At 35.4% G+C, this 22,843-nt stretch overlaps 1 protein-coding gene across 3 annotated transcripts in view; it reads left to right on the top strand.

Moving 5' to 3' along the window:
- The window catches only part of LRP12 (LDL receptor related protein 12), a 128,760-nt gene that overhangs the window by 63,967 nt on the left and 41,950 nt on the right, over positions 1-22,843 (top strand). The window contains exon 2 of one of the 3 annotated variants that reach the window (XM_027850030.1): positions 6,053-6,064. The exons of 1 other annotated variant lie outside the window; for it this stretch is intronic. In XM_027850030.1, the coding sequence (XP_027705831.1) occupies positions 6,053-6,064 (12 nt within the window). Of the gene's footprint in view, positions 1-6,007; positions 6,065-22,843 lie in introns of all 3 variants that reach the window. One more of the 3 variants, XM_027850029.1, reaches the window with a different exon arrangement.

Genomic DNA, 22,843 nt, shown 5'->3' with positions numbered 1-22,843 from the left:
TAGATAGATAGATAGATAGATAGATAGATAGATAGATAGATAGATAGATAGATAGATCTATCCCAAAATTTTGGTATGTTGTTTCATTCTATTAGTTTTCTTTGATGAAATTCTTCTGTTTCTATAATATGTTCTTTAACTTACCAGTTAATTAGGATTAAAATATTTAGTCATTTATGTTTGAATCCTTTCTTCAAATCTCCTTTATTGTTAGAGAGGCATCGTGGTATATGGGATAAAGTGGTGGATTTGGAGTCAGGACGACCTAGATTCAAATCCTAACCTCAGAGCTTACTAGCTGTGTCACCCTAGGCAAGTCATTTAACTTCTCTTTCAGTTTTTCATTTGTAAAATGAAGGAATTGAACTTGATAGCCTCCAATTGGTCAGTCAGCTATTATTTATTAAGTATCTACCATGTACTGGGCATTGGACTGAGCACTGGAGATACACAGAAAAGCAAAATATGAAACAAAAACCAGTCTCATCTCAAGGAGCTCAGAATATAATGGAATAGCAGCATACAAACAATTATGTGCAAACAATAGGCAGGATAACAGGAGTGGTCTCAGAGGGGCATTAAGATTAAGGAAGTCTGGGAAAGGCTTCTTGAAGAAAGCACTTTGGCTAAAATTTAAAGGAGGTTGGGTAAGTTTTGTTTTTGTTGTTGTTGCTTAGACATTCAGTTCTGTCTGACTCCAAGTGACCTCATGGATTTTTTACCGTGGGGGTTTCTTGGCAAGGATACTGTTTGCCATTTCCTTCTCTAGTAACTAGGAGGCATAAATAAGGGAGGGACAGAGTTCCAGATATGGGAGATAGGCAGTGGAAATGCTTAGTCAGGAGATGAAGTGTCATGTTCCACAAAGAGCAACAAGGCTAGTGTTGTAGGATATGGCAGAATATGTCAGAGGCAGAGAGGTGTATAATATAAGATGACTGGAAATGTAGGAAGGGGTCCAGGTTGTGAAGGGTTTTGAAAGCCAGAGTATTTTTATTTAATCTTAGAAGCAACAGAGGGCCACTGGAGTTGGGGGGGTGACATGATCAGACTTGTATTTTAGGAAGATCAGTTAGACAGTTAAATGAAGGATAGGTTGGAATGGTAGTCAGAGACCAACCATTTCTAAGTCCCTTCCAGTTTTAAGTCCATGATCCTATGATTTTAATTTTTATTGAGGTTGGTAAAGAATGTGTTCAGTATTTTGGCTTTTCTGAATTTGTATATGAGTTTTTAGGCTCTAACACATGGTCATTTTTTTGTAAAAGTGCCATAAAAAACTGAGAAATATGTGTATTCCTTTTGATTCTCGTTCAATAATCGCCAGAGATTTATTATACCTTACTTTTCTAAAATTTTATTCATGGGCTTATCTTCTTTTTTGCTTATCTTTTTGTTATATTTTTCAAGGTCTGAAAGAAACACATTGAGATCCTACTTTTTATAGTTTTTCTGTCTGTTTCTTCATAGACATCAGTTAACTATTTTAGATGATATGCTTTTTAGTGTATGTACAGAGTATCCCATAAGTCTTAGTGTAGTTTAAAGCTATTAAAATTTTAAATTGCACTAAGACTTTTTGGGTGTGTATCTTGTGTGTGCATCTATGCACATGTGGACATATTTATGTAATTTTACCTTTAAGCACAATGCAGTTTCTTGCTTATCTCTTTTAATCATGTCTATTTTTATTGTTGCTTTCTCTGAGTTTTAAAATTCACAAAAGGCATGATAAAATCCTGTTTCACCTTCTCATTTTAACTTTGTGTGTATCTTTATGTTTCAAGTATGTTTCTTGTAATCATATTATTGAACTATGCTTCTAATTCATTCTGCTGCCCTCTTCCACTTACTTAATGGATAAGTTCATCCTATTTATATTCACAGTTGTGAATTTATATTCATAGTTTATTGTGGTTTCCTTCTATATCATATCCCCTTGCAATTTTTCCTTCCCTTTCCCCCTTTGCTCCACTTTACAGAGAAGAAAGAGGAACAAAAAGGAATATAATCAGTACTAATAATGTGTAATTGAAGTAGTCTTATTCCTCTGTCCCTCATGTCTTTAGCTAGCCAAGACCCCAATCACTGCTTCTGCCTCTTCTTTCTTTTTTATCCCCCTTTATAAATTAACTTCTTGAAGTTGAACTTTATTTTGCTTATGACTACTTCCTCCACAGTTTCCCTCCTGTTTAAATCACCTTCTGTCTTTTCTCATCTCCACGTTGTATTTGATCCTGGTCAGACAGTATCTGGACCATATGTGTACATTTGGGAGGCCTAATTTTTAGGAAGGAAATTGATAAGGATGAAATGATATCCACAGGAGTACAACCTGGGTGACAAAGGGCCTGGATATTCTGCCATATGATGGTCAGTTGAAGGAATGGGAATGTTTTACTTGAAGAAGAAAAGATCAAAGGGAGACATTAAAACTGCCCATCAGTTATTTAAAAGATTTAGGGTAGGAGACAGGGATTATGATCAGTCTTGTATTGCTTGTCCCCAGAGGGAAGAACTAGTAGCAGTGAGGAGACATTGCAAAAAGACAAATTGAAGCTTGAGCTAAGGAAAAACTTCCTAACAGTTAATAGTTTTTCAGAAGTGGAGGGGGCTGTCTCAAGAGTTAATGGCTACCCCCTTGAGATCTTCATGCAAAAGTTGGATGATAGCTTTCCAGGTCTTATGTAGAGAGGATTCTTATTCACGCACAGATTGGATAGATGACTCTAGGTTTCCTTCTATGATCCTATAAAAATCTACTTAATCTTTTCTTAAATGATTTATCCTTAATATTCAGGGAATGGGATACTGAAGTTTTCTATATAGCCTATATATAGAAAAGCAATATTTAAGTAATTTACATATGACATCTCACTTAGAAACATTTAAGGATTATGACTATCTTAGTGTTGTTATAAATACCACTATTAATTATATAGTAGAATAGATTGTGGGTTAGATTGTCTTTAGGAAATCATATGGTAATTTTAGTGATCCTAGATTTTCCTTGTTTGCACATCATTTTTTTTTTTTTTACAACACATATGTTCCAAGTCATCCTTTAGGATTATAAATCTTAAATATAACTGTTTCTGAATAATCAAAGGTGATTCAAAAGACATTGGGGAGACAAGTGATAGGGGCAAGTAGGCTGCAGCATATTTGTATTGATGACATATGCAGAAGTGGCATAAAAGTTATGCATGCACAGGAAAAGAGTGGGTTTTGGAAGTGAGTATTAACAACTGAAGAATGAGGTTATTATCTGAATATGCACATGATATAAAAAGAACTAGACTAAGAGCTTCAGATTGTTGTATAGATTCCCTGTGGAGGACTTAGGGAAAAACCTAGCCAAGAATTGCCCTATGTGAGAAAGAATGGGTTGTTTGAGATCTAAATGAATGGAGGAAATATCAGCATAGCTGAGATCACAATTTCATTGATGTATCGAAGTATAGATAAAGTTGAGGAAATATAAATTAGGGCAGGTAGGTGGTGAAGTGGATAGAGGACCAAGCCTGGAGCCTGGAAGGCCCAAGTTCAAACCTGAGTTTAAATCAGACACTTAATAGCTGTATAACCCAGGACAAGTCACTTAACCTCTGTTTGCCTCAGTCTCCTCATCTTTAAGATGGAAATAATAACACCTGCTTCCCAAGGTTGTTGTGAGGATCAAATGAGATAATAATCATAGCTTAGCTGAGTGCCTGACATAATAAATGCTATATGAATGTAAGCTCCTTGCCCCTTAAAGTTACTTTTTTTCAATAAATCTTTCATGTCAGTTGCTTAATCATTTATTTCTTATAATAGTGGAATGCCTAAAAAAATCTGGTAGTTTGAATTTTCTAATACCTTGAATTTTGTACATAGAGAAGAGGGAAAACAAGTGATCTATTTGGAAGATTAATGCTTACAACTAAAATATGAGGTTATTGGCATTGAACTTAGGTATGGATCCCATACTTGTGCTCTAAATTTTACTCAATCGATTGTAATTATAGGCTAAAAACATTCATTCCTAGTTATGTGAAAGGATATAGTTTTGGTTAAGCTGAAAATGTGATTTTCTTTCTATTTTCATGTGTGTTCCTAAAATAATTGGTGTATATATAAAATAGGGCAGCTAGATGGCACAGTGGATAAGGTGCTGTACCTGGAATCAGGAATACTCATATCTCTGAGTTCAAATCTGGCCTCAGGCACTTAGTAGTTGTGTGACCCTGGACAAGTCACTTTACCCTGTTTGCCTCAGTTTCCTCATCTATAAAATGAGCTGGAGAAGGAAATGACAAACCATACTAGTATCTTTCAAGAAAACTTCAAATGGGGTCACACAGAGTCGGACATGACTGTAAAATAACTGAACAACAAAACTTCTCAAATGTAAATATCCATTGGCATACTATCAAATTCACCTTCAGGAGATAAATATTCCCAATATTTTAACTGGGAGACACTTCAGGGCAGTACTTTTTTGTCTTATTAGATAAAATTCATTTACTTATTTCTACAGGTATTTAAGATTTTAGTCTAGATTTATAAATATATAGTGTTGTAGGAAGAGAAGTAGTACATGACTTTGTGACTATTAAGGAGTTTAGTTACGTTAAAGAGAAGTCTTCATGAAATATATGAAGAACAGTATGATACAAAATATGATTAAGTACCAGAATGTGTGGTACAGGTAATTAGTCCTGGCAAAGTCAGTCAGTAGTTATTTCTTAATTTTTTCTCCCTTTTATTTTTTTTTATTTTTTAAACAATATTTTATTTTTCCCCAATTACATATAAAAACAATTTTTAGCATTCATTTTTTAAAATTTTGAGTTCCCAGTTCTCTCCTGCCCTCATCTCCCCACTGTGAAATGATAAGCAATTTCATATAGGTTATACAGGTGCAATCATGCAAAACATTTCCCTATTAGTCATGCGTGTTGTGAAAGAAAACACAGTTCCCCTCCAAAAAAGAACCCACAAAAAAATAAAGTGAAAAATAGTATGTTTTGATCTGCATTCAGATTTTATCAGTTCTTTCTTTGGACATGGATAACACTTTTTATCATGAGTCCTTTGGAATTGTCTTGGATCTTTATATTGGTGAGAATAGCCAAGTCATTCACAGTTGGTCATCATATAATATTGCTATTTCAGTAAATAGGGACCAGGCGCTATTCTAAGTACTGAAGATACAAAGAAAGGCAAAAGACAGTCTCTACTCTCAAGTTCACAGCCTAATGGAGGAGAAAACAGCACAAGCACCTTTTAGAAACAAGATATATATGAGATAAATTAGAGATAACGAAGAGAGAGACAGCACTCACGTTAAGATCAGGAAAGGCCTCTTGTAGGAGATGGGATTTTAGCTGGTACTTGAAGGAAGCCAGGAAAACGAGGAGAAAATTCAGGCCTGGGGACATGCAGTGAAAATGCCCAGAGCGGGAGAAAACTGGGCAGGAGTAGCACCAACATATTTTAGCCTTCGTTTACTGGGAATATCAATATACAATAAAGAAGAATTACACATTAACATTATCATCCATTTTCCTTACCTTTATAGTACATGCCCCTCTAATTTTCCATTGTCGTAATTAAATTTCTCATTTTAACTTTTCATATTGCAGCCCACTACAGATTCCACTTGACTTCCTTCCTCTTCCCCCCGCCATTGAACTTCTTAAGAAATACTTTATGAAGTGAATTTGTTAACAGAAGCATAAAACTCTTCTTGATGTTAGCAAGGCTTATATATGTTCAACATAAATAATATATTGTATATAATTCTGTGCTGTGGCAGTTTCTAAAACATTTTTCTGCCATATTTATTGCTTTTGTCTTTCTAATAACCTTAAAAAGTTTAGTGCATAGGGCCTTTGATTTCTAAGTTGCAAACTATTAAAAGTAACTTAGTCTTTCCTTGCCCTTTTAAAGAAAATGGATCTGAAGAAATTTTTACAAATTTTATCTTGGAAATTAGTTTATTCATTATGTTTAATTTTAGGAAATGGTGCTCTTGCAGAACATTCTGAAAATGTGCATATTTCAGGAGTGTCAACTGGTAAGTCATTTTTTGTAATGTTTAAATTTCATGCATGACTTATATGGTAAATATTGAAAGCCACCTGGTATCTTATGAAGTGATATTTGGCTATAAAAATTATTACTGCCTTTTGCAGCATGTAATAAGGAATGAAGCAACTGGAACATGGAAAAAATTTCATAAGATAAAATTGATACCTGCATGCCCACGAACTGATTATGTTTTTCTTAACGGACTGCTTAATTATTATTTCCATACAAACATTGAACTAGGAGAAAAGTTAGTCTAGGTTGAATTGATATTTTCTTTTCAAGAAGTTATATGAAATGAGGTTTATTAAAATGTAATTTTGGATTTTGGGTCCTATAAAGGAAAGTCAGAAATTAAATACTTTACTTGATTTAGATTGAAATAGTAACACTAGCTAAAATACTGTACACTTGGCTATACAATTTGTTTAATATTTAAAAAAAGTTGGTGTTCATGAAACTGAGAACTTCTCATTGGGATAAGTGCTTAAGTAATTTAAATCTTATGTGCTGTTGTAGCATAATACCAACCTGCTGTTTAAAAACGAAAAAACAAAGCTTTTTTGAGTAGAAGCAAGTAATTTACTAATAAAGCTGTCCTGAATTCTGTCTACACTGGCATTAGACACATGTGCAAATTAGAAGCTACCCTCTCTTTAATTTCTTTCTTGTAGGGTATCATAATTTTTATGCTCTAGTCTAGCTAGAGAAATATATTAATTTCTGTACTGCACTTATATGTTGCCTTCTACTTCTAAGGTATTTGTACATTCCATTTCCTCCCTTTAGAAACTCATGTAAATCTCTGTTAAATCATGTTCTTTATCCTTCTCTCCTCTCTACTAACTCCTACCCTTGCTCATTCAAAACTTTGTTCTGCTCTCATACGTTTTCTGACTTGACCTAATTTGACTCCCCACAAATTTCATTTACCTCACCATTTACCTTTCTTAGTCAAATTACCAACGGTTAAGTCTTTGTCTAGACAGATGTCTATCACTTATTTTGAAAGGTATGTTTATTTGTGTAACTTCCTCCTATTTGTTTGTAAGACCTTCAGGATCTGTGATTATTTTTATTTACCAGATAACTCCCTATATGGTAGGCAGTGGATATCGCATTTAATTAATTATGTTACTCAAATGACATCCCTTTGGTCCAGGGGGCTTTTAGCTGTTTTTGTTCTGTGAACCCCTTTGCCAGTGTGCTGAAGCCTTTGGGCCTCTTCTCAGAATGTAAATGAATAAAATAAAATACATATAATTACAAAAGAAACCAATTGTAGATTCTTCTACTTCTTTCCCTCATTGTCCTTTTTTTTTTTTTAAGAGGCAATCAGAGTTAAGTGACTTGCCCAGAGTCACAACAGCTAGAAAGTATCTAAGGTCACATTTGAACTCAGGTCTTCCTAACTCCAGGACCAGTGCTCTATCCACTGTGCCATCTCTCACTGTCTTCTTATCACTCCGTACTCTGGCTTCCAACCTTAATATCTGAATAAAACTGCTCTTTTCAAAGTTAGTTACAATCTCCTAGTTGCCAAATCTAATGGCCTTTACTCACTACTCATCTTTCTTCACTTCTCTGTAACCTTCGAAATTATTGGTCACGTTCTCTTGATACTTTCTTCTTTCTATATTTTCATGATACTACTCTCTCACTTCATTCCTATGCTTATCTAACCGCTACTCAATCTGCTATGCTGGATTATTCAAATCATGCCTGCTTACTCAACCCATGGGTGTCCTACGGATTTCAGTTCTGGCCCCTGATTCTCCTCTCTTTCTATACAGTTTTCCTTGGTGATATCATCAGCTTCAGTGGATTTATTTATCATCTGTAGGCTGATGATTTTAAAATCTCCTTATCCAGCCCTAGGACCTCTCTGCTGACCTCCAGTTTTATGCCTCCAATTACTTACTGGACATTGAACTGAATTTCTTATAGATAGCTTAAACTTACCATGTCCAAAACTGAACTCATGATCTTTCCCCTCTAACCCTCCCTCTTCCAAATTTTCCTTTTACTGTTGAGGGAACCACCATCCTTCCAGTCACCCACACTGCCAACTTAGTTGTCATCCTCGACACCTCATTTTCATCTCCTCTATCCAATCTGTTGGTGAAGCCTGCCTGTTTTACCTTTGTAACATTTTTCACATATACTTCTTTCCTATGACACCGCCACCTTGTGAAAGCTCTTATCACCTCACACTTGGGCTATTGCAATAGCCTGTTGGTTGGTCTCCCTGCCACAGGTCTCTACTCTGTCCATTCCATCCTCCCTTTAGCTGTCAAGCTTCCTAAAGCATAAGTCTGAACATGCAACTGTGCCCACCCCCACCCCGATCCCTGCCCTTTGCTCAATAAACTCCAGTGTCTCCTGTCACTATATGGATATGGTATATAAAATTTTGTTTGCCATTCAAAGCCCTTCATAATCTGCCCCCTCCTCCTACTTTTCCAGTTTTCTTATATTTTAGTCCTCCCCTACACACCCCCACTTCAGTCCAGTGACACTGACCTTCTCTTGCTCTCCTCAAATAAGATACTCTCTCTCCCAATTCTGGACATTTTAAATTGCTGTCCCCCATGCCTGGAAATGCCCTACTTCATTATCTCCATCTCCTGGTTTCCCTAGCTTCTTTCAAGTCCTAGCCAAAATCTCACCTAGAAGAAGCTTTCCTCTTGCTTTCTCTCTGTGGATTATCTCCAGTTTATCCGGTATTTAGCTTGTTTATGTATAGGTTTTGCATATTGTCTCCCCAGTTAGGTTGTGAGTTCCTTAAATGCAGGGACTGTCTTTTACCTTTCTTTGTATCACTAGCTCTTAGCACAGTTCCTGACCCACAGTAGGCATTTACTAAGTATTTATTGCCTTACTGAAATAAGTTTGTGAATTGTAGTTTAAAGAACCCTTGTGGTCCAGTGGCTGGTAAGTAGATTTTTAAAAAAAATAATTTTTCCCAATTACATGTAAAAACAATAAGTAGTTTTTTGATGCATGGTTTTCAGTTTTGTAAATTGGTTATACATGTTTTTAGTTTCCTGATTTGGAGCAAAAGTGCAGGTTTGATGTGTTTGTTACACTGGATATCCCCGTAGACTGTCTGAGCTATTTAAACTCAGTACTGCTCTAAGACTTTTCAAACCTTCTGTATATTGTTCCAGTGAAATGTCTTAAGTAGTGCTATAACATGCATATTACCTTAATACTAATGACTTAATCATATAATCTAAGAGTTGGAGGGGACCTTAAAGGTATCAGTTACAACTCATACCTAATTCATCAAGAATCCTTCTTCTAACATTGTTGACATATGCGGATACTGCTTTGTTTAAAGACCTTCCTATTGATGAAAAACCCACTATCTCCCAAGGCAGTCCATTTCTCTTTGAAATAGAAGTACCTAAGCCCTACTCACTGCTTCTCTATTATGTCTTCCTTTTGTTCCTAGTTCTACCTTCTGGGCATAAGAATAACAAATCCAATCTCTTTCTCACAGATTTGCCCTTTAGAACATGTTCTTCCTAAGACTTCTCTACAGTTCAGACATGAATAAATTCTTCAACCAGTCATAGGATATGGTCTCCAGTTCTCTTACTATCCTGGTTGCCTTCCAGCTCATCTATGTCTTTCCTAAAATGTGGCACCTGGAACCAAATACAATGTCAGTTGTAGTCTTGTAGGGTCAAAGTTGTACCTTCAAGTTGACATCAGACTGTTAATAATTACTCTTTTAATCAAATAATTAAACCAGTTGTGAATTCAACAAGCCTATTTAGCGTATATCTCTTCTTGTTGCTTACCAGTAGAGTAAGACAGTTTGTCTACAGCATTCTCCTTTCCTGCCAGTCTATTTACTCAATTAAAAAAATAAAAAAGAAGAAGACTAATTGGAAAGAATCTGTTCTTGTTGATTCCTTGCTGACTTTTGGTGATCACTATTTCCCTTTCTGAATGCTTTCAAAGCTGTCTCTTTAATATGTTCTAGATTTTTGTCATGAATAGCAAGCCCAGCCTTCTGTATTATAGTTTGCTGACTTCATGCTTTTCTCCCTTTAAAAAAAAAATTGGAATGCTTTCCATTCTTCTTCACTATTACTACATGATCTCTTATAAAGCACTAAAAATGGCTCAGAAGTAGTACCTGAAAGTTCTTTCAGTTCATCCAGACCTGATAACCTGAACTCCTTGAAGGTAGCTGTAGGTATTCAGTTACCATCTCTTTCCTAATCTTGAATTTCAGCTACTTGTTAAGCTATTTTTTACTGTCATTTTCACTAACTTAGCTCTTTCTCCTTTGAAGATAAAGCAAAAAGAAAATAAGTTAATTACTTTAGCTTTCTCACCCTCATTTGTTTTCATTCTGTTTACACAGAGCCATGTTAATATCCCTTCATTGATTCTTTAGCTAAATAAACCTTATGGTTATTCTCAGCATTCGTCACAACTTCAGCTCATTTGAGACTTTAACATTCCTGAACCATAGAGAAGCAGGGAACTGAGGAAGAATTTTTTTCAAGTAATGTTTTTTTTCTTAGTCACTTCTCTTTGGTTAACATGTTTCCTTGATGGGGCTAACAGGAAGAACACTCTCACTGTGTGGCCACCATAACTCTTATTAGAAAGGAACAGTTTTCTCCTTCATCTTGTTCACATTGATTCCTACAAAGCAACAGAAAATGAATGGATGGAAAAGGATGGCCAAGTTTCCACTAATATGTAAATTTATTTTTTACAGCTGAGAAGAATCAGGTTTTAGTATTTGAGATTTTCCCAGAAATATAACTGAAATTTTCCTCCTTAATTTCATTGCCCTCTCCAAGCTTCTTAGAATGTCTTTTATTAATATTTATGAAGAATTGTGTATGTTACAATAATGATTTTCAGATTCTCAACAGTCTCTGATTATATAATAATATAGCATTCATTTTTCTAAAACAATAGAAACCCATTGCATTTCCTCTTATACCAGCTGACTGTGTTCTTAATCCTTCCTTCTTCCAATATTCATGTATTATACTCACATGATATATATACCCATATAGCTATATATATACACATATAAGTATACATATATCTATGTGTGTATATATGCATTTATATATGTATATGTGCACATGTAGTCTCTGACCTTTTGACACTCCTTATTCTCTTGATAGCATCTTTTTATCCCTCCTTATTGGCACTCAATATTGAAACTAATGCCTGACCAGCTATGGGAAACATCATAGGCTTCTAAGAGAAGCTATCAGAAGTGATGAAAAACATGGACTGAGCCAGCATTCACAAATTATAATAAGCCTATAACTCCTCCCAGAATTGATCAGTTTCAGTCTACCATTTCTTCATGAATAAGTGAGATAGAGAGCATTGTGAGGTGTAAAATGAATAATTTTGATTACATTAAATTGAAAAGGTTTTGTGCAAATAAAGGCAATGTAGATAAGATTAAAAGGGAAACAGAAAATTGGGAGAAAATATTTATAGACAATTTATTAGATAAAGGTTTCATATCTAAAATATATGAAGAACTTTGTAAAGTTAATCAGAATATAAATCATTCCCCAATTGATAAATTTTCAAATAACATGAAAAGGCAGTTTTCAGTGAAGAAATCAAAACTATATATAGTCATATGCAAAATGCTCTAAATCACTATTGATTAGAGAAATGCAAATTAAAACAACTTTGAGATATCATTCTGTACCTATCAAATTGGCTAAAATGATTGAAGGTAAAAGCAACAAATATTGGATGGGATGTGGAAAAATTGAGACAGTAAATAATTCACTGTTGGTGGAATTATGAACTGATCCAACCATTTTTTAGAGCAATCTAGGATAATGCCCAGAGAGTTATAAAACTTTTTGTATACCCTTTGACACAGCAATACCACTACTTGGTCTGTTTGCTAAGGGGATTAGGGGAAAAGGAAAAGAACTTATATGTTCTAAAATATTTATAGTAGTTTTCTTTGTGGTGGCAAAGAATTGCAAATTGAGGGGATTCCTGTCAGTTGGGGAATGGCTATTCAAGTTTTGGTGTATAATTGTAATGGAATACTACTGTGCTGTAAGAAATGATGGTTGATTTTAGAAAAACATGGAAAGACTTGCGTGAAATAATGAAGAGCGAAATGAATAGGACCAAGAGAATGTTGTACATAGTAACAGCAAAATTGTCCTAAGAATGACTTTGAAAGACTAAATTATTTTGAGTATCACAAATACTCAAATCAACTACAAAGGACCAATGAAGAAAGATGTTCTCCATATCCAGAAAAAGAACTGTTAAATAGAAGTGTATATAGTATGGTTTTACATGTACACACATACACACACATGCACACACACACTTTTTTTTTTTGTCTAATGGTAGCCTTCTCTGGGTCAGGGTGGGGAGGGAAGGAGAAAAGAAATAAAAAGTGCACAGCAGAAAACAAAAGAACACTTAAAAGGAAGCACAGAAAAGCAGGGCAGCTTTGAAAATGATGTAAAGTATTTATTACATAGTTTTTCAAAGAAAGTAAGTATGAAATGGAAATTTATGGGTTTATATTGAATCCTCTTATCTTGTGCTGTGTACATGGAAATATTCTTTTTTTTTTTTTAGTCTTTTTATATTTAAGTTCAAAATGAATTAAAGAAAAGAAAAGTCAACCTGGGAGTACTGAGAACATGAAAACAAAAACAAAACAAACAAAACATGGCTGCGATAATGTAGACCACATTCTGGACCCTGTTCCCTTTTTTTTCTGGATGCTCTTTCTTTTGAAGATTATCAGCTCCTGTGGATTCAGTAATTTCTAGGTAGATGTCATCCATATTGAGACAGAGACCTACAGACTGGCAGGCAGTCAGACACACCCCTCTAGGGAGTATTTAGTAGAATATACTCCACCTAGTCTAATCCTGTCTTTTAATAATCTTGACCTTCCTGAAAGAAAGACTCATCTTAATTTTGATTACAGTAAATTGAAAAGTTTTTGCACTAGGTCAATGCAACCAAGATTAGAAGGAAGGCAGAAAGCTGGAAAACAGTTTTTACAACCACTCTTTCTGATAAAGGCCTCATTTCTAAAATATATAGAGAACTGAGTCAAATTTATAAGAATACAAGTCAAAGTCATAGGCAATTTTCAGATGAAGAAATTAAAGCCATCTGTAGTCTTATGAAAAAAATGCTCTAAATCACTATTGATTAGAGAAATGCAAATCAAAACGACTGAGGTATCACATCACACCTATCGGATTGGCTAACATAACAGAATAGGAAAATGATAAATGTTGGAGAAGATGGGGGAAAATTGGAACACTAATGCACTGTTGGTGGAGTTGTGAACTGATCCAACCATTCTGGAGAGCAATTTGGAACTATGCCCAAAAGGCTATAAAAATGTATATGCCCTTTGACCCAGCAATAGCACTTCTAGGACTGTATCCCAAAGAAATCATAAAAATGGGAAAAGGACCCACATGTAAAAAATATTTATAGCAGCTCTTCCTGTGGTGCCAAAGAATTGGAAATTGAGAAGATTCCCATCAATTGGGGAATGGCTGAACAAGTTGTGGTATGTGAATGTAATGGAATACTATTGTGCTATAAGAAATGAAGAGCAGGTAGACTTCAGAAAAATCTGGAAGGACTTACATGAACTGCTGCTGAGTGAAGTGAGCAGAACCAGGAGAACATTGTACACAGTAATATCCATACTGTGTGATGACTGACTTTGATAGCCTTACAATTTCTTAGCAACCCAAGGATCTAAGACAACTCCAAAAGACTCAGGATGGAAAATGCTAACCACATCCAGAACAAGAACTATGGAGTGTGAATGCAGATGGAAGTATGCTATTTGCTCTCTCCCCCTCTCCCTCTCCCTCTCCCTCTCTCTCTCTCTCTCTCTCTCTCCCTCTCCCTCTCTCCCTCTTTTTTGTTTCCTTTCATTGGGTTCCAATTCTTCTCTACAACATGACTAATATGAAAAAATGTTTAATATGATTGTACATGTAGAGCCTACATCAGATTGCACATCGTCTTGGGGTAGGGAGAGGGGAAGCAGGGGGAGAAAATTTGGAACTCAAAATCTCATGGAAGTGAATGTTGAAAACTAAAAATAAATAAATTTAAAAAAAAGAAAGACTTATCTTTTTAAGCTCTAGTATTCTTCTCTTGATATTTTATGCCTATTAATCAGTCTCTAAAGAACTAAATTTGATATTCATGGGTCTCGTTCATCATTTTTAGTGCATTATGTTTTACCTGTAAATCCAAAAAGTTTTGTTTTTTTCTTTTGGAAAAAAAAAAGACCCCATTATTGAGAGTTGTTTTAATATCTGTTCCTTTCCTTTATAATTTTTCCATGATCTATATTATATTATGCCACTTTCTACTAATACTATGGAGAGGAATAGAAAAAAGTAGAAGACAGTGGAATTTAAGTTTAATCATCGATCTGAAATGGTAGTTTTTGTTTTATGAGTGAAAACTCCTGTATTGTGCTGCCTTTGATGTATGACAGTAGTTTCTGTGATTGAGTACATAGGTGTCAGGGAAAAACAAATGAGTGCATTTTTTTTCCTCCCTGAAAGTGTACTAATTAAATAAATTGATACGCCTCCTACATTTGAACCTTGCTATAATTCATTCATTGGTATTGCTTTGTATGTCTAAATGACTTTTAGTCTTTTGGGCATTTAATCTCCTTTGTGGTACAAAAGAGCCCAACTTATTATAAACTATATTCTTACAGCAAATAATGGGGGAGGTTTAAAATCAAGAAATATGGTGAATTATACCTAATTGGACATTTTTTAATCAAAAAACTTTATTTTTTTATTACATTCCCAGAACCTAATTGTTTGGTTTTCCAAGAATTCAATTGTTCTTTTCATTGTACTGCATTTTCTCATAGTAGCGCTTAAGCGGACAGAGATTTCTGTGACTGTGACAAATTAGACGATAATAATAATGATTATTATTATCATTATTATCAATAGTTAGAATTTGTATATAGTCTTCTAAGAGTTGCAAAGTGTAGTTAACATATATTGTCTTATTTGATCCTCAGAACTACTCTGTGAGGTAGGTGCCATCATTATTCCCATTTTACATGAAAGGAAACTAAAGCACAAAGAGGCTAGTGTTTTGCTCAGGTTCAATAGGCATCTGAGGCAGGATTCAAACTCTGATTTTCCCAACTTCAAGACTGGCCCTATGTCATCTCACTACTGTTAATATTTCACAAGAGAATTAGGTTCAGTGAGGAAAAAGAGACCATGGCAGGAACTAGAAGTAACCAAACATACACTGACATTGGTGAGAAGAGTATTGATGATATTGAAATGTTTATCATGGCATATTGGACAGAGAGCTATCCTTAGAGCTCTGAAGACTTGATTTCAAATCCTGCCTCTGGTATATATTGGCTTTGTGACCTTGGGAAAGTCATTTAACCTCTTAGTGTCCCAGTCTACTCTCTAAGGGTAGAAATTGCAGCAAAAGTACCTGCCTTGGTAATGAGTTTCCTCCTCCTGCACCAGGTAAAGCGTGGGATCTCTGTCCTGAATGTGTTTTTGAATCTCAGTGATTGTCTCGAAGGATATTATACTTTGGCAAACATTGTATGATTGGATATGTAATATACTTTTGAGATATATAACAGTTTGGGGATATATAATATACTTTTTTAATATGTAACATACTTTTTGGATTTTACAAACAACAATATATATATTTTTAAATAAAGTTATATAGGCATCAGTGGGCTATGAGTGACTTCCCCCTGCTCCTGGGATTGGGAGAACTGAGGCAATGTTAGATATGTCCATTACTGCATTAGGCTAGGCTTAGATAGGGGCCTACGCTTGGGGACCAATGTGATCAGTTTAGACTGTAGACAAGAATGTGCTGCTTATACTTAGATGAAGCTTGCAGATTCATTTGCATTCTTTGAGCCAGAGCAGGCAGGAGGTTGGAGGGTCTTAGATCTAGAGCTGGAGGAAATCTTTGAAGCTATGAAGTCTGTCACTCTTGTTTTGCGTGTGAGGAACCTGGAGCCCAGGGAAGTTAAGTGACTTGCTCGAGGTCATTGAGTTAGTAAGTTTCAGAATTAGGTTTTGAACCCAGGTCTTCTAAATCCAGAGCCACTGTGCTTTTCACACCATTAAGATGAATCTAGAGATATCATCTGGAAATTTTAAGGGTCAAGAAACCAAGCAAAGGTTGCTAATGGGAAGAAGTAGCATAAGATAGTGGAAAGATGACTAGAACTTCAGTGCAGGAAAAACCTGGGTTCAGAACCTGCTTCAATACTTACAGTATGAATGAATGTATGGTGGAGAAGTTTATTGCATTGGTTCATAGGATTTAGCACGAGAAATGATTATGGAGATTATCTAGATCAATCCCTTTCTTGTACAGAGGAAGAAACTGAGAAAGAGAGATTATGTGATTTACCTGAAATCACACAGTACTACTGCTGAATTGAAAACTGAAGTGCTCTGATTCATTCTCTCTACTTTTGCTGGCTTACCTTAGATCTTCATTGATGCTGACAGTTGTCTTACATTTTCTCACATTTTAATGAAAATAAACAGAGTGAAAATTTACGTGTTTTTGATTTTGAGATGTTACAATTTGTTTCCTTGCACCTTTTGGAAAGGGACAGAGTCTATTCTCCCCGTTTTTTAAGACAGAAAAGAAAAAAAGTAGTACAACTGATCAATATATTAAAAAAAAACCTGAAAACATGTTCAGTGTACAATACTTTGGACCTCCCACCTTTGCAAAGATTTGGGTTGGAAGCCTCTCATCTCGTCTTTTAAACTATGTTTGTTCTTATAATTTTGCTACATTAAGTTTCAATTTGTGTTTTTCTATTTACGTTGTAGTCATTTTGCATGTTCTTTTCATATATCTGCTTATTTCACTCTATCAGTTCATGTGCATCATGTCTGCACAACATACAGCCCATGGGCCACTTAGGGTCCACCAAAGTGGCCCAAAGGCTATATGTTGTACAGACCTGTATTTACATCCTCTACATTTTTTGTGGGGTGCCCAAAGTCCTTTGGCAGGCCACAAGTGATGCGTGGGCCATGTGTTGTGCAGACCTGTTGTAGATCATTCCATGTTGCTCTGTATTTGTCACATTCATAATTTCTTATAGCACAGTAATACTCGATTACTGTATTCGTGTACCACAATTTGTTAAGGCGTCTCCCCAATTGACAGACATATTCATTGTTATTACAAAAGAAGTGTTTTTTTACCAGTGGCTTCCTTGGAGTATGAAGCCAATGAATCTCTAGGTAAAAGGGCATGGACATTTTAGCCACTTTATTTGAATAATTCCAAATTGCTTTCCAAAATGGTGATGCCATTTCACAGGTCCACAATTTATTAGTGTGCCTATCATATCTTTTCCAGTTTTCAGGGTATTAGGTGAAAGTTGAGAATTATTTTTTTCATTTTTCTTGTTAACGATTTGGAATATTCTTTCATGTGGTTGTTAATACTTTTTAATTCTTCCATGGAGAACTGTTTGTTCATATCCTTTAACCACTTATCTCATTTATTGGGAAATGGAGTCCATTATTTTTAGAGTGTACCCAAGAGCCCTGTTCTGTTGCCTTTGTAAAGTGTATCTTAATTTTTTTTCTTTCTAAAACCTTGTAAATAATAACCATGTTTTAAGATTTCCAAATGCTTTTTACATGTCAACTCATTTGAACTTCACAAAAACCCTACGATGTAAGTGTTGTTATTATCCTCATTTACAGATGGTGAAACAGAGGCACATGGTTAATAAAGTGATTTGCTTAGGGTCACAGAACTAGGGAGTGTGTGCAGCAAGATTCATATTTGAGTCTTTTCTGACCCTAAGCCCTGTGTTCCATATGCTGCCACCTAGTTACTTCTATAGATTCAGGCACCAATGCTTGTTTTTGTAACTTTTAAAGTTCTTCTAAGTCAGTTAATACAAATAAATATATTTAATCCCTGAAACATAATGACAAAGTGTTATTAAAGATTCTTGCCAGAAAATAAATCAATTATACCTTCCTTGATATAAAGGTACCATTATTTAATTAATATGTGTACTGACCTAGAGATCAAGAAAATGTTCTATGTATGAGGTTGTTTCCAAAATTTCTTCCTTTTTTTTTTTTTTGGTAGTTGTTAAAATTTCAAATAACACTGATCCTTAATAATATAGTGGAAATATACTTCTATGTTAAGCATCTCTTGCTATGGCTCATGGTCATAAAAAACTCAACAATTTAGTATAACCAAAAAATTGGAAGAAATGCATTCATGTGTGAGTGTGTGTGTGTGTGTGTGTGTGTGTGTGGACATGTGCACATTCACTGATTTGGATACATATGTTGATGAAAAGTAAATGTAGTTTTTTTAAAAATTATTTTTATGATACACTTAAAACAGATTATATGCGAATACCTTCCTGTACTTATTCACCTTCAGACCACTTCCAGGTTTTTAATTGCCTGTTCTCTGTGCTCAAGAATAATTCTTCTATGAAACAAAAATATTAATGAGTTTCTACCCTCTAGTGAGAATATTTCATTGGAATGAAGAGAAATTTGTGTCAATTTCTAATTTTGGTTAAGTGAGAATAGTTTATCTTTTACTGATTAATACTAAAGAAATAAAAATCTTCCCTATCTTTCCCCATGTCTAAGAATAAACCTGGCCATTTTGACCTAATGGAGCACTTTGCAGTTTTCCTCACCAATTCATTAATTTCATTAATACATGTATATGTAGATATATATCTATGTGTGTATTTAAAAGAATAAAAATCAAATTGTTACTATTATCAGGTGTTTGGTTTTCAGCCTGCCGTAAAACTACTAGTTAGATCAATGATATTGGCATGCCGAATTATAAAGAGGAGAGGGGGGAACTGGAGACTTCTTGTCATTTCTTTCAAAACTTCAGCCCATGGCAGCTTTGTATTTAAAACAAAAATTCTATTATGATGAAAAATGATGATGTCTTTTGCAGTTTTTTTGTAATGGGATTTATCTTGCTTGGTTTTAGTTAGAGGAATTTTTGTATTGAATACTTAAGATCATAGGAGCATGGATTTAAAAGTCATCTACTCCAACCTTTTCATTTTACAGATGAGGAAACTGAAGCCTGAAGTGGTTAGGTAATTTGACCAAAGTAATACAAATAATACAAATAGTAAACTCATAATAATTAAATGTAAAAATGTAGTATAAATACTGTAAAATCTCACTCAGTGTGAAAGTCCCTCCTGTAGGGAATTCCTTTTCAACTACAGGTAGCTAGGGTGGCATAATGGACAGGTCAGTAGGATTAGAGTCAGAAAGACTTCGGTTCAAATCAAACTAGTAGCTATATAACCCTGAGCAAGTCACTCTGCCTCAGTTTGTTCATCTGTAAAATGAGGATGCTTATAGCACTCACCTCCCATGGGTATTGCGAGGATAAAATGAGAATATACATAAAGTGCTCTCTAAGCCTTAATAGAGCATGATTTATCATCATCATCATCATCATTATTTAATATAATTATTTTTGGACTTTGTGTTGGATCTCTTTCATGACAATGATTAACAACGTCAGCTAATGTACATTAGTCATTAAACCCATTGGGATTTTGTATTGTCTACATCTTTAATTCAGTTGTGTGACGATAAAGTTATGATGTTAAATAGTGTATCATTTGTGAAGTCTTGCCTGGTCCCTTCTAATACATTCATTAAAAATTCCCTCAATGTATATATAGATTATTCTCATAAATATTTATATAAATAGGAGAGCAGACACATAGGTCAATAATTGCTGGTGTCCTAGAAAAAGCCAAGGTCGGTTATGCACCTCATAGAGGCAGCCCTGAAGTAGAATATTGTGGAGAATCAATGAATATCCCCAATTAAATTAAACATTACAAATATTGTTTAAATCAGTTTTGAAATTATCTTTGAACTGGATACATAAGAGTACTTAAAAGATTTTTTGATTCAAAGGAACAGTGAAATAAGCAAAAGTAGAATATTATATAATATAAGGGAAGCACATTGAACCAGCCAGTGCCATTGCTTGAACAGTATGACTGCTGTTAATAATAAAGTCAGGATGAATTCTATGATTTGCCTCATAAATGAATGGACCCCCTGGGATAGCTTCTTTTGTTTTGCCGGTTGTTGTCATGCCATACTACCACTGCCAGAAAGACCCGTATTTTCAAGAATTCATATCTTGCATATGCTCTCCTTTTGCCATGGAGTCAGTGGCCATTCCACTTCTCCTAAACATTCAAAAAAAGCAATGCTTAAGAATTATGAAGTCTTAGGCACGAAACTTAGGTGCACAGGTGGTATTATCATTACTGTTGCCAATCTAAGGCGCAGGCCTCAGATTAGATAGACATAATTGGAAAGTGATTAACTGGATATAAAGTTGGTCTAAAGGCAGATTCTCATTACTCATTGGTTTCTCCTCTATTCAATTAGTAAGTACTTATTAAGCACTTAACATGTGCCAGGCACTGTGCTAAAGGCTGGGATACAGAGAAAGATAAATTCGTGCTCCCTTCTCTCAAGGAGCCTCACATTCTAATGGGGAGAAAACATGGCCATAACCATGTACATACAAGATATATACAATGTAAATGAGAGTGGAGTTTGTTTGGTTAGGGTGCAGGATGGATTCATGCAGGAGGTGGGATTTGAGTCCAGTCTGGAAGCCGGGGAACCTAAGAGTAAAGCCATAGGTTTGGGAGGGGAAATAGCCTGTTCTGGAAGACAAGACCACAGATGGTGCAGTTTGTAGTGTAAGCGTAAGAAGACCAAAAACCTAGAACCATAGATGCAAGATAAGTTTTGGGGGGAGGGTGGAATAGGATAAGGTTTAGAAAGGGTTTTCAATAGAAAGTAGCACTCCAGCTGAACCTTCAAAGAAACTGTGCTTTCATCAAAAACAGGTCATGTCAGACCAATGACTTCAGTTTTCTGACAGGGTTAACTGACTGGTAGATCAGGGAATTCCTGTAGATATCATTTACTTAGATTTTAGCATTTGGAATTTCATATACAAGATGCCATTTAATATTTTTATTAATGACTTAAATCAACACATAGATGGTATAACATTTCCAGGTGGCAAAAAGCCAGGAGAGTTAGCAAACATATTGTATAGTGGAAGAACATTATCCCACCAAGTCCAGTGGTGATTCACTACCCATTCTGCAACAACATTAGTTAAGAACTACATGGTATGTAGATACTACTGAGGATCAATTGCCCCCACCCTTGTGAGAATCTGAAACACAATATTGCCCAGGCTCTACCCTTCTGGAATTAGGAAACAACCTCTCAAATCAAGGGATGAAATGCTTATTCTGATTACAATCCTTTGCAGTAGCTTTTACAGGATTGTAAAACTTCTTGAGGGTCTATCTGAGGAAGCCTTCATGGAAATTCATCTGCCTATTAGCATTCCCATCATGTATGAGTTGGACAAGAATCAGAAACCCATCAAACCCATGTAGTTTCTAGGGAAAAGATTGCACAGAGCCATCGAGACCTTGGTAGTCCAAGGCAAAGCCAAGAAGTGAAAGCAGGCTGGCTTTATATTTAAGCAATAGCCAGCCTCTACCTGTTCACCTGTCCCCCTGTCCCTACCATGTTTCTCCCCTGCCTTCTCCTCACACTAACCATCACCGTAGAAATCACAACACACAGTTGCGAGTGGGAGGCTGATGGTTCCTCTTATTTTTTTTCCTATTTCAGGTCTACCTATTTCTTTCCTGTGACCCCTCCCATCAACCACATTAGTCAAGATACTCCACTTTGTGGTTTGGCTCAGTAAGGACCAGGTTAGGGGTTAGGGTTGGGGACATGGTAAGATGTGACTAATGTGGGAAGTGAAAGAAGCAGTTGCTTCATTTATCCCCGTGTACCTTCTCAGGGAGCTGTAGTCATTGCAATGGCAGCAAAAGAAAATGAATATGACCAGGGTGGTAATTTAACAAATCATAAATCTTGTTTTGATCATGCTTTTTCCCTGACCCAACAGAAATGGGTTCTGAGAGGACAGAATTATGCCCTAATGTTTATGTTTTATTTACTTTCACAAAAGATACTTCTCCTAGACTGAATGTTGTCACTGCCTCCTGAAATGATATTGTTCCATATGATAGTCACCAGAGATTTCAAGTCACACTAGAGAGGGGAGAATTTCTTTATTTCTGAAGAGTGGAGGAGTATATCCTGCTGTATATTTTAGAGACTTTGATCTATTTTTTGTTAGTGAAATGCATCTCACTATATCCTGTTTCCTTTCCATATCATATCCCAGCTACCTGGACCTGTCACCTGGATTTTGTTATCAGTTTTTAGAATAACTGTACTAACTGCTCTTTTATTTTGTTTGTTCACTATGTTATTTCAATTTCAATTTAAAACAGAACTAAAAAAAAATGAGCCGAAAAGATTTCAGAAGGTGAGAACATTGTGTAGAATCTAATGCAGATAAAATGGAAAGAACACCAACTCTGAAGCTAGAGGATTTGGATTCACATCCAAATTCTGATGCTTACTGCCTTTGTGACTTTGGACAAGTCACTAAATGTCTTTGGGCCTCAATTTCCCCATTTGTAAAATGAGGGGGTTGGATTACATGGCCTCAGGTCTGTTCCTTCCAATTGTAGCTCTAGCTCTTCTCTCTCTCTCTCTCTCTCTCTCTCTCTCTCTCTCTCTCTCTCTCT

Source organism: Vombatus ursinus, unplaced genomic scaffold (assembly GCF_900497805.2).
Source record: "Vombatus ursinus unplaced genomic scaffold, bare-nosed wombat genome assembly UNPS02008961.1, whole genome shotgun sequence".
NCBI lineage: Eukaryota > Metazoa > Chordata > Mammalia > Diprotodontia > Vombatidae > Vombatus > Vombatus ursinus.
The sequence above is the reverse complement of the archived record's forward strand: the minus strand, read 5'-3'. Positions and strand labels throughout refer to the sequence as shown.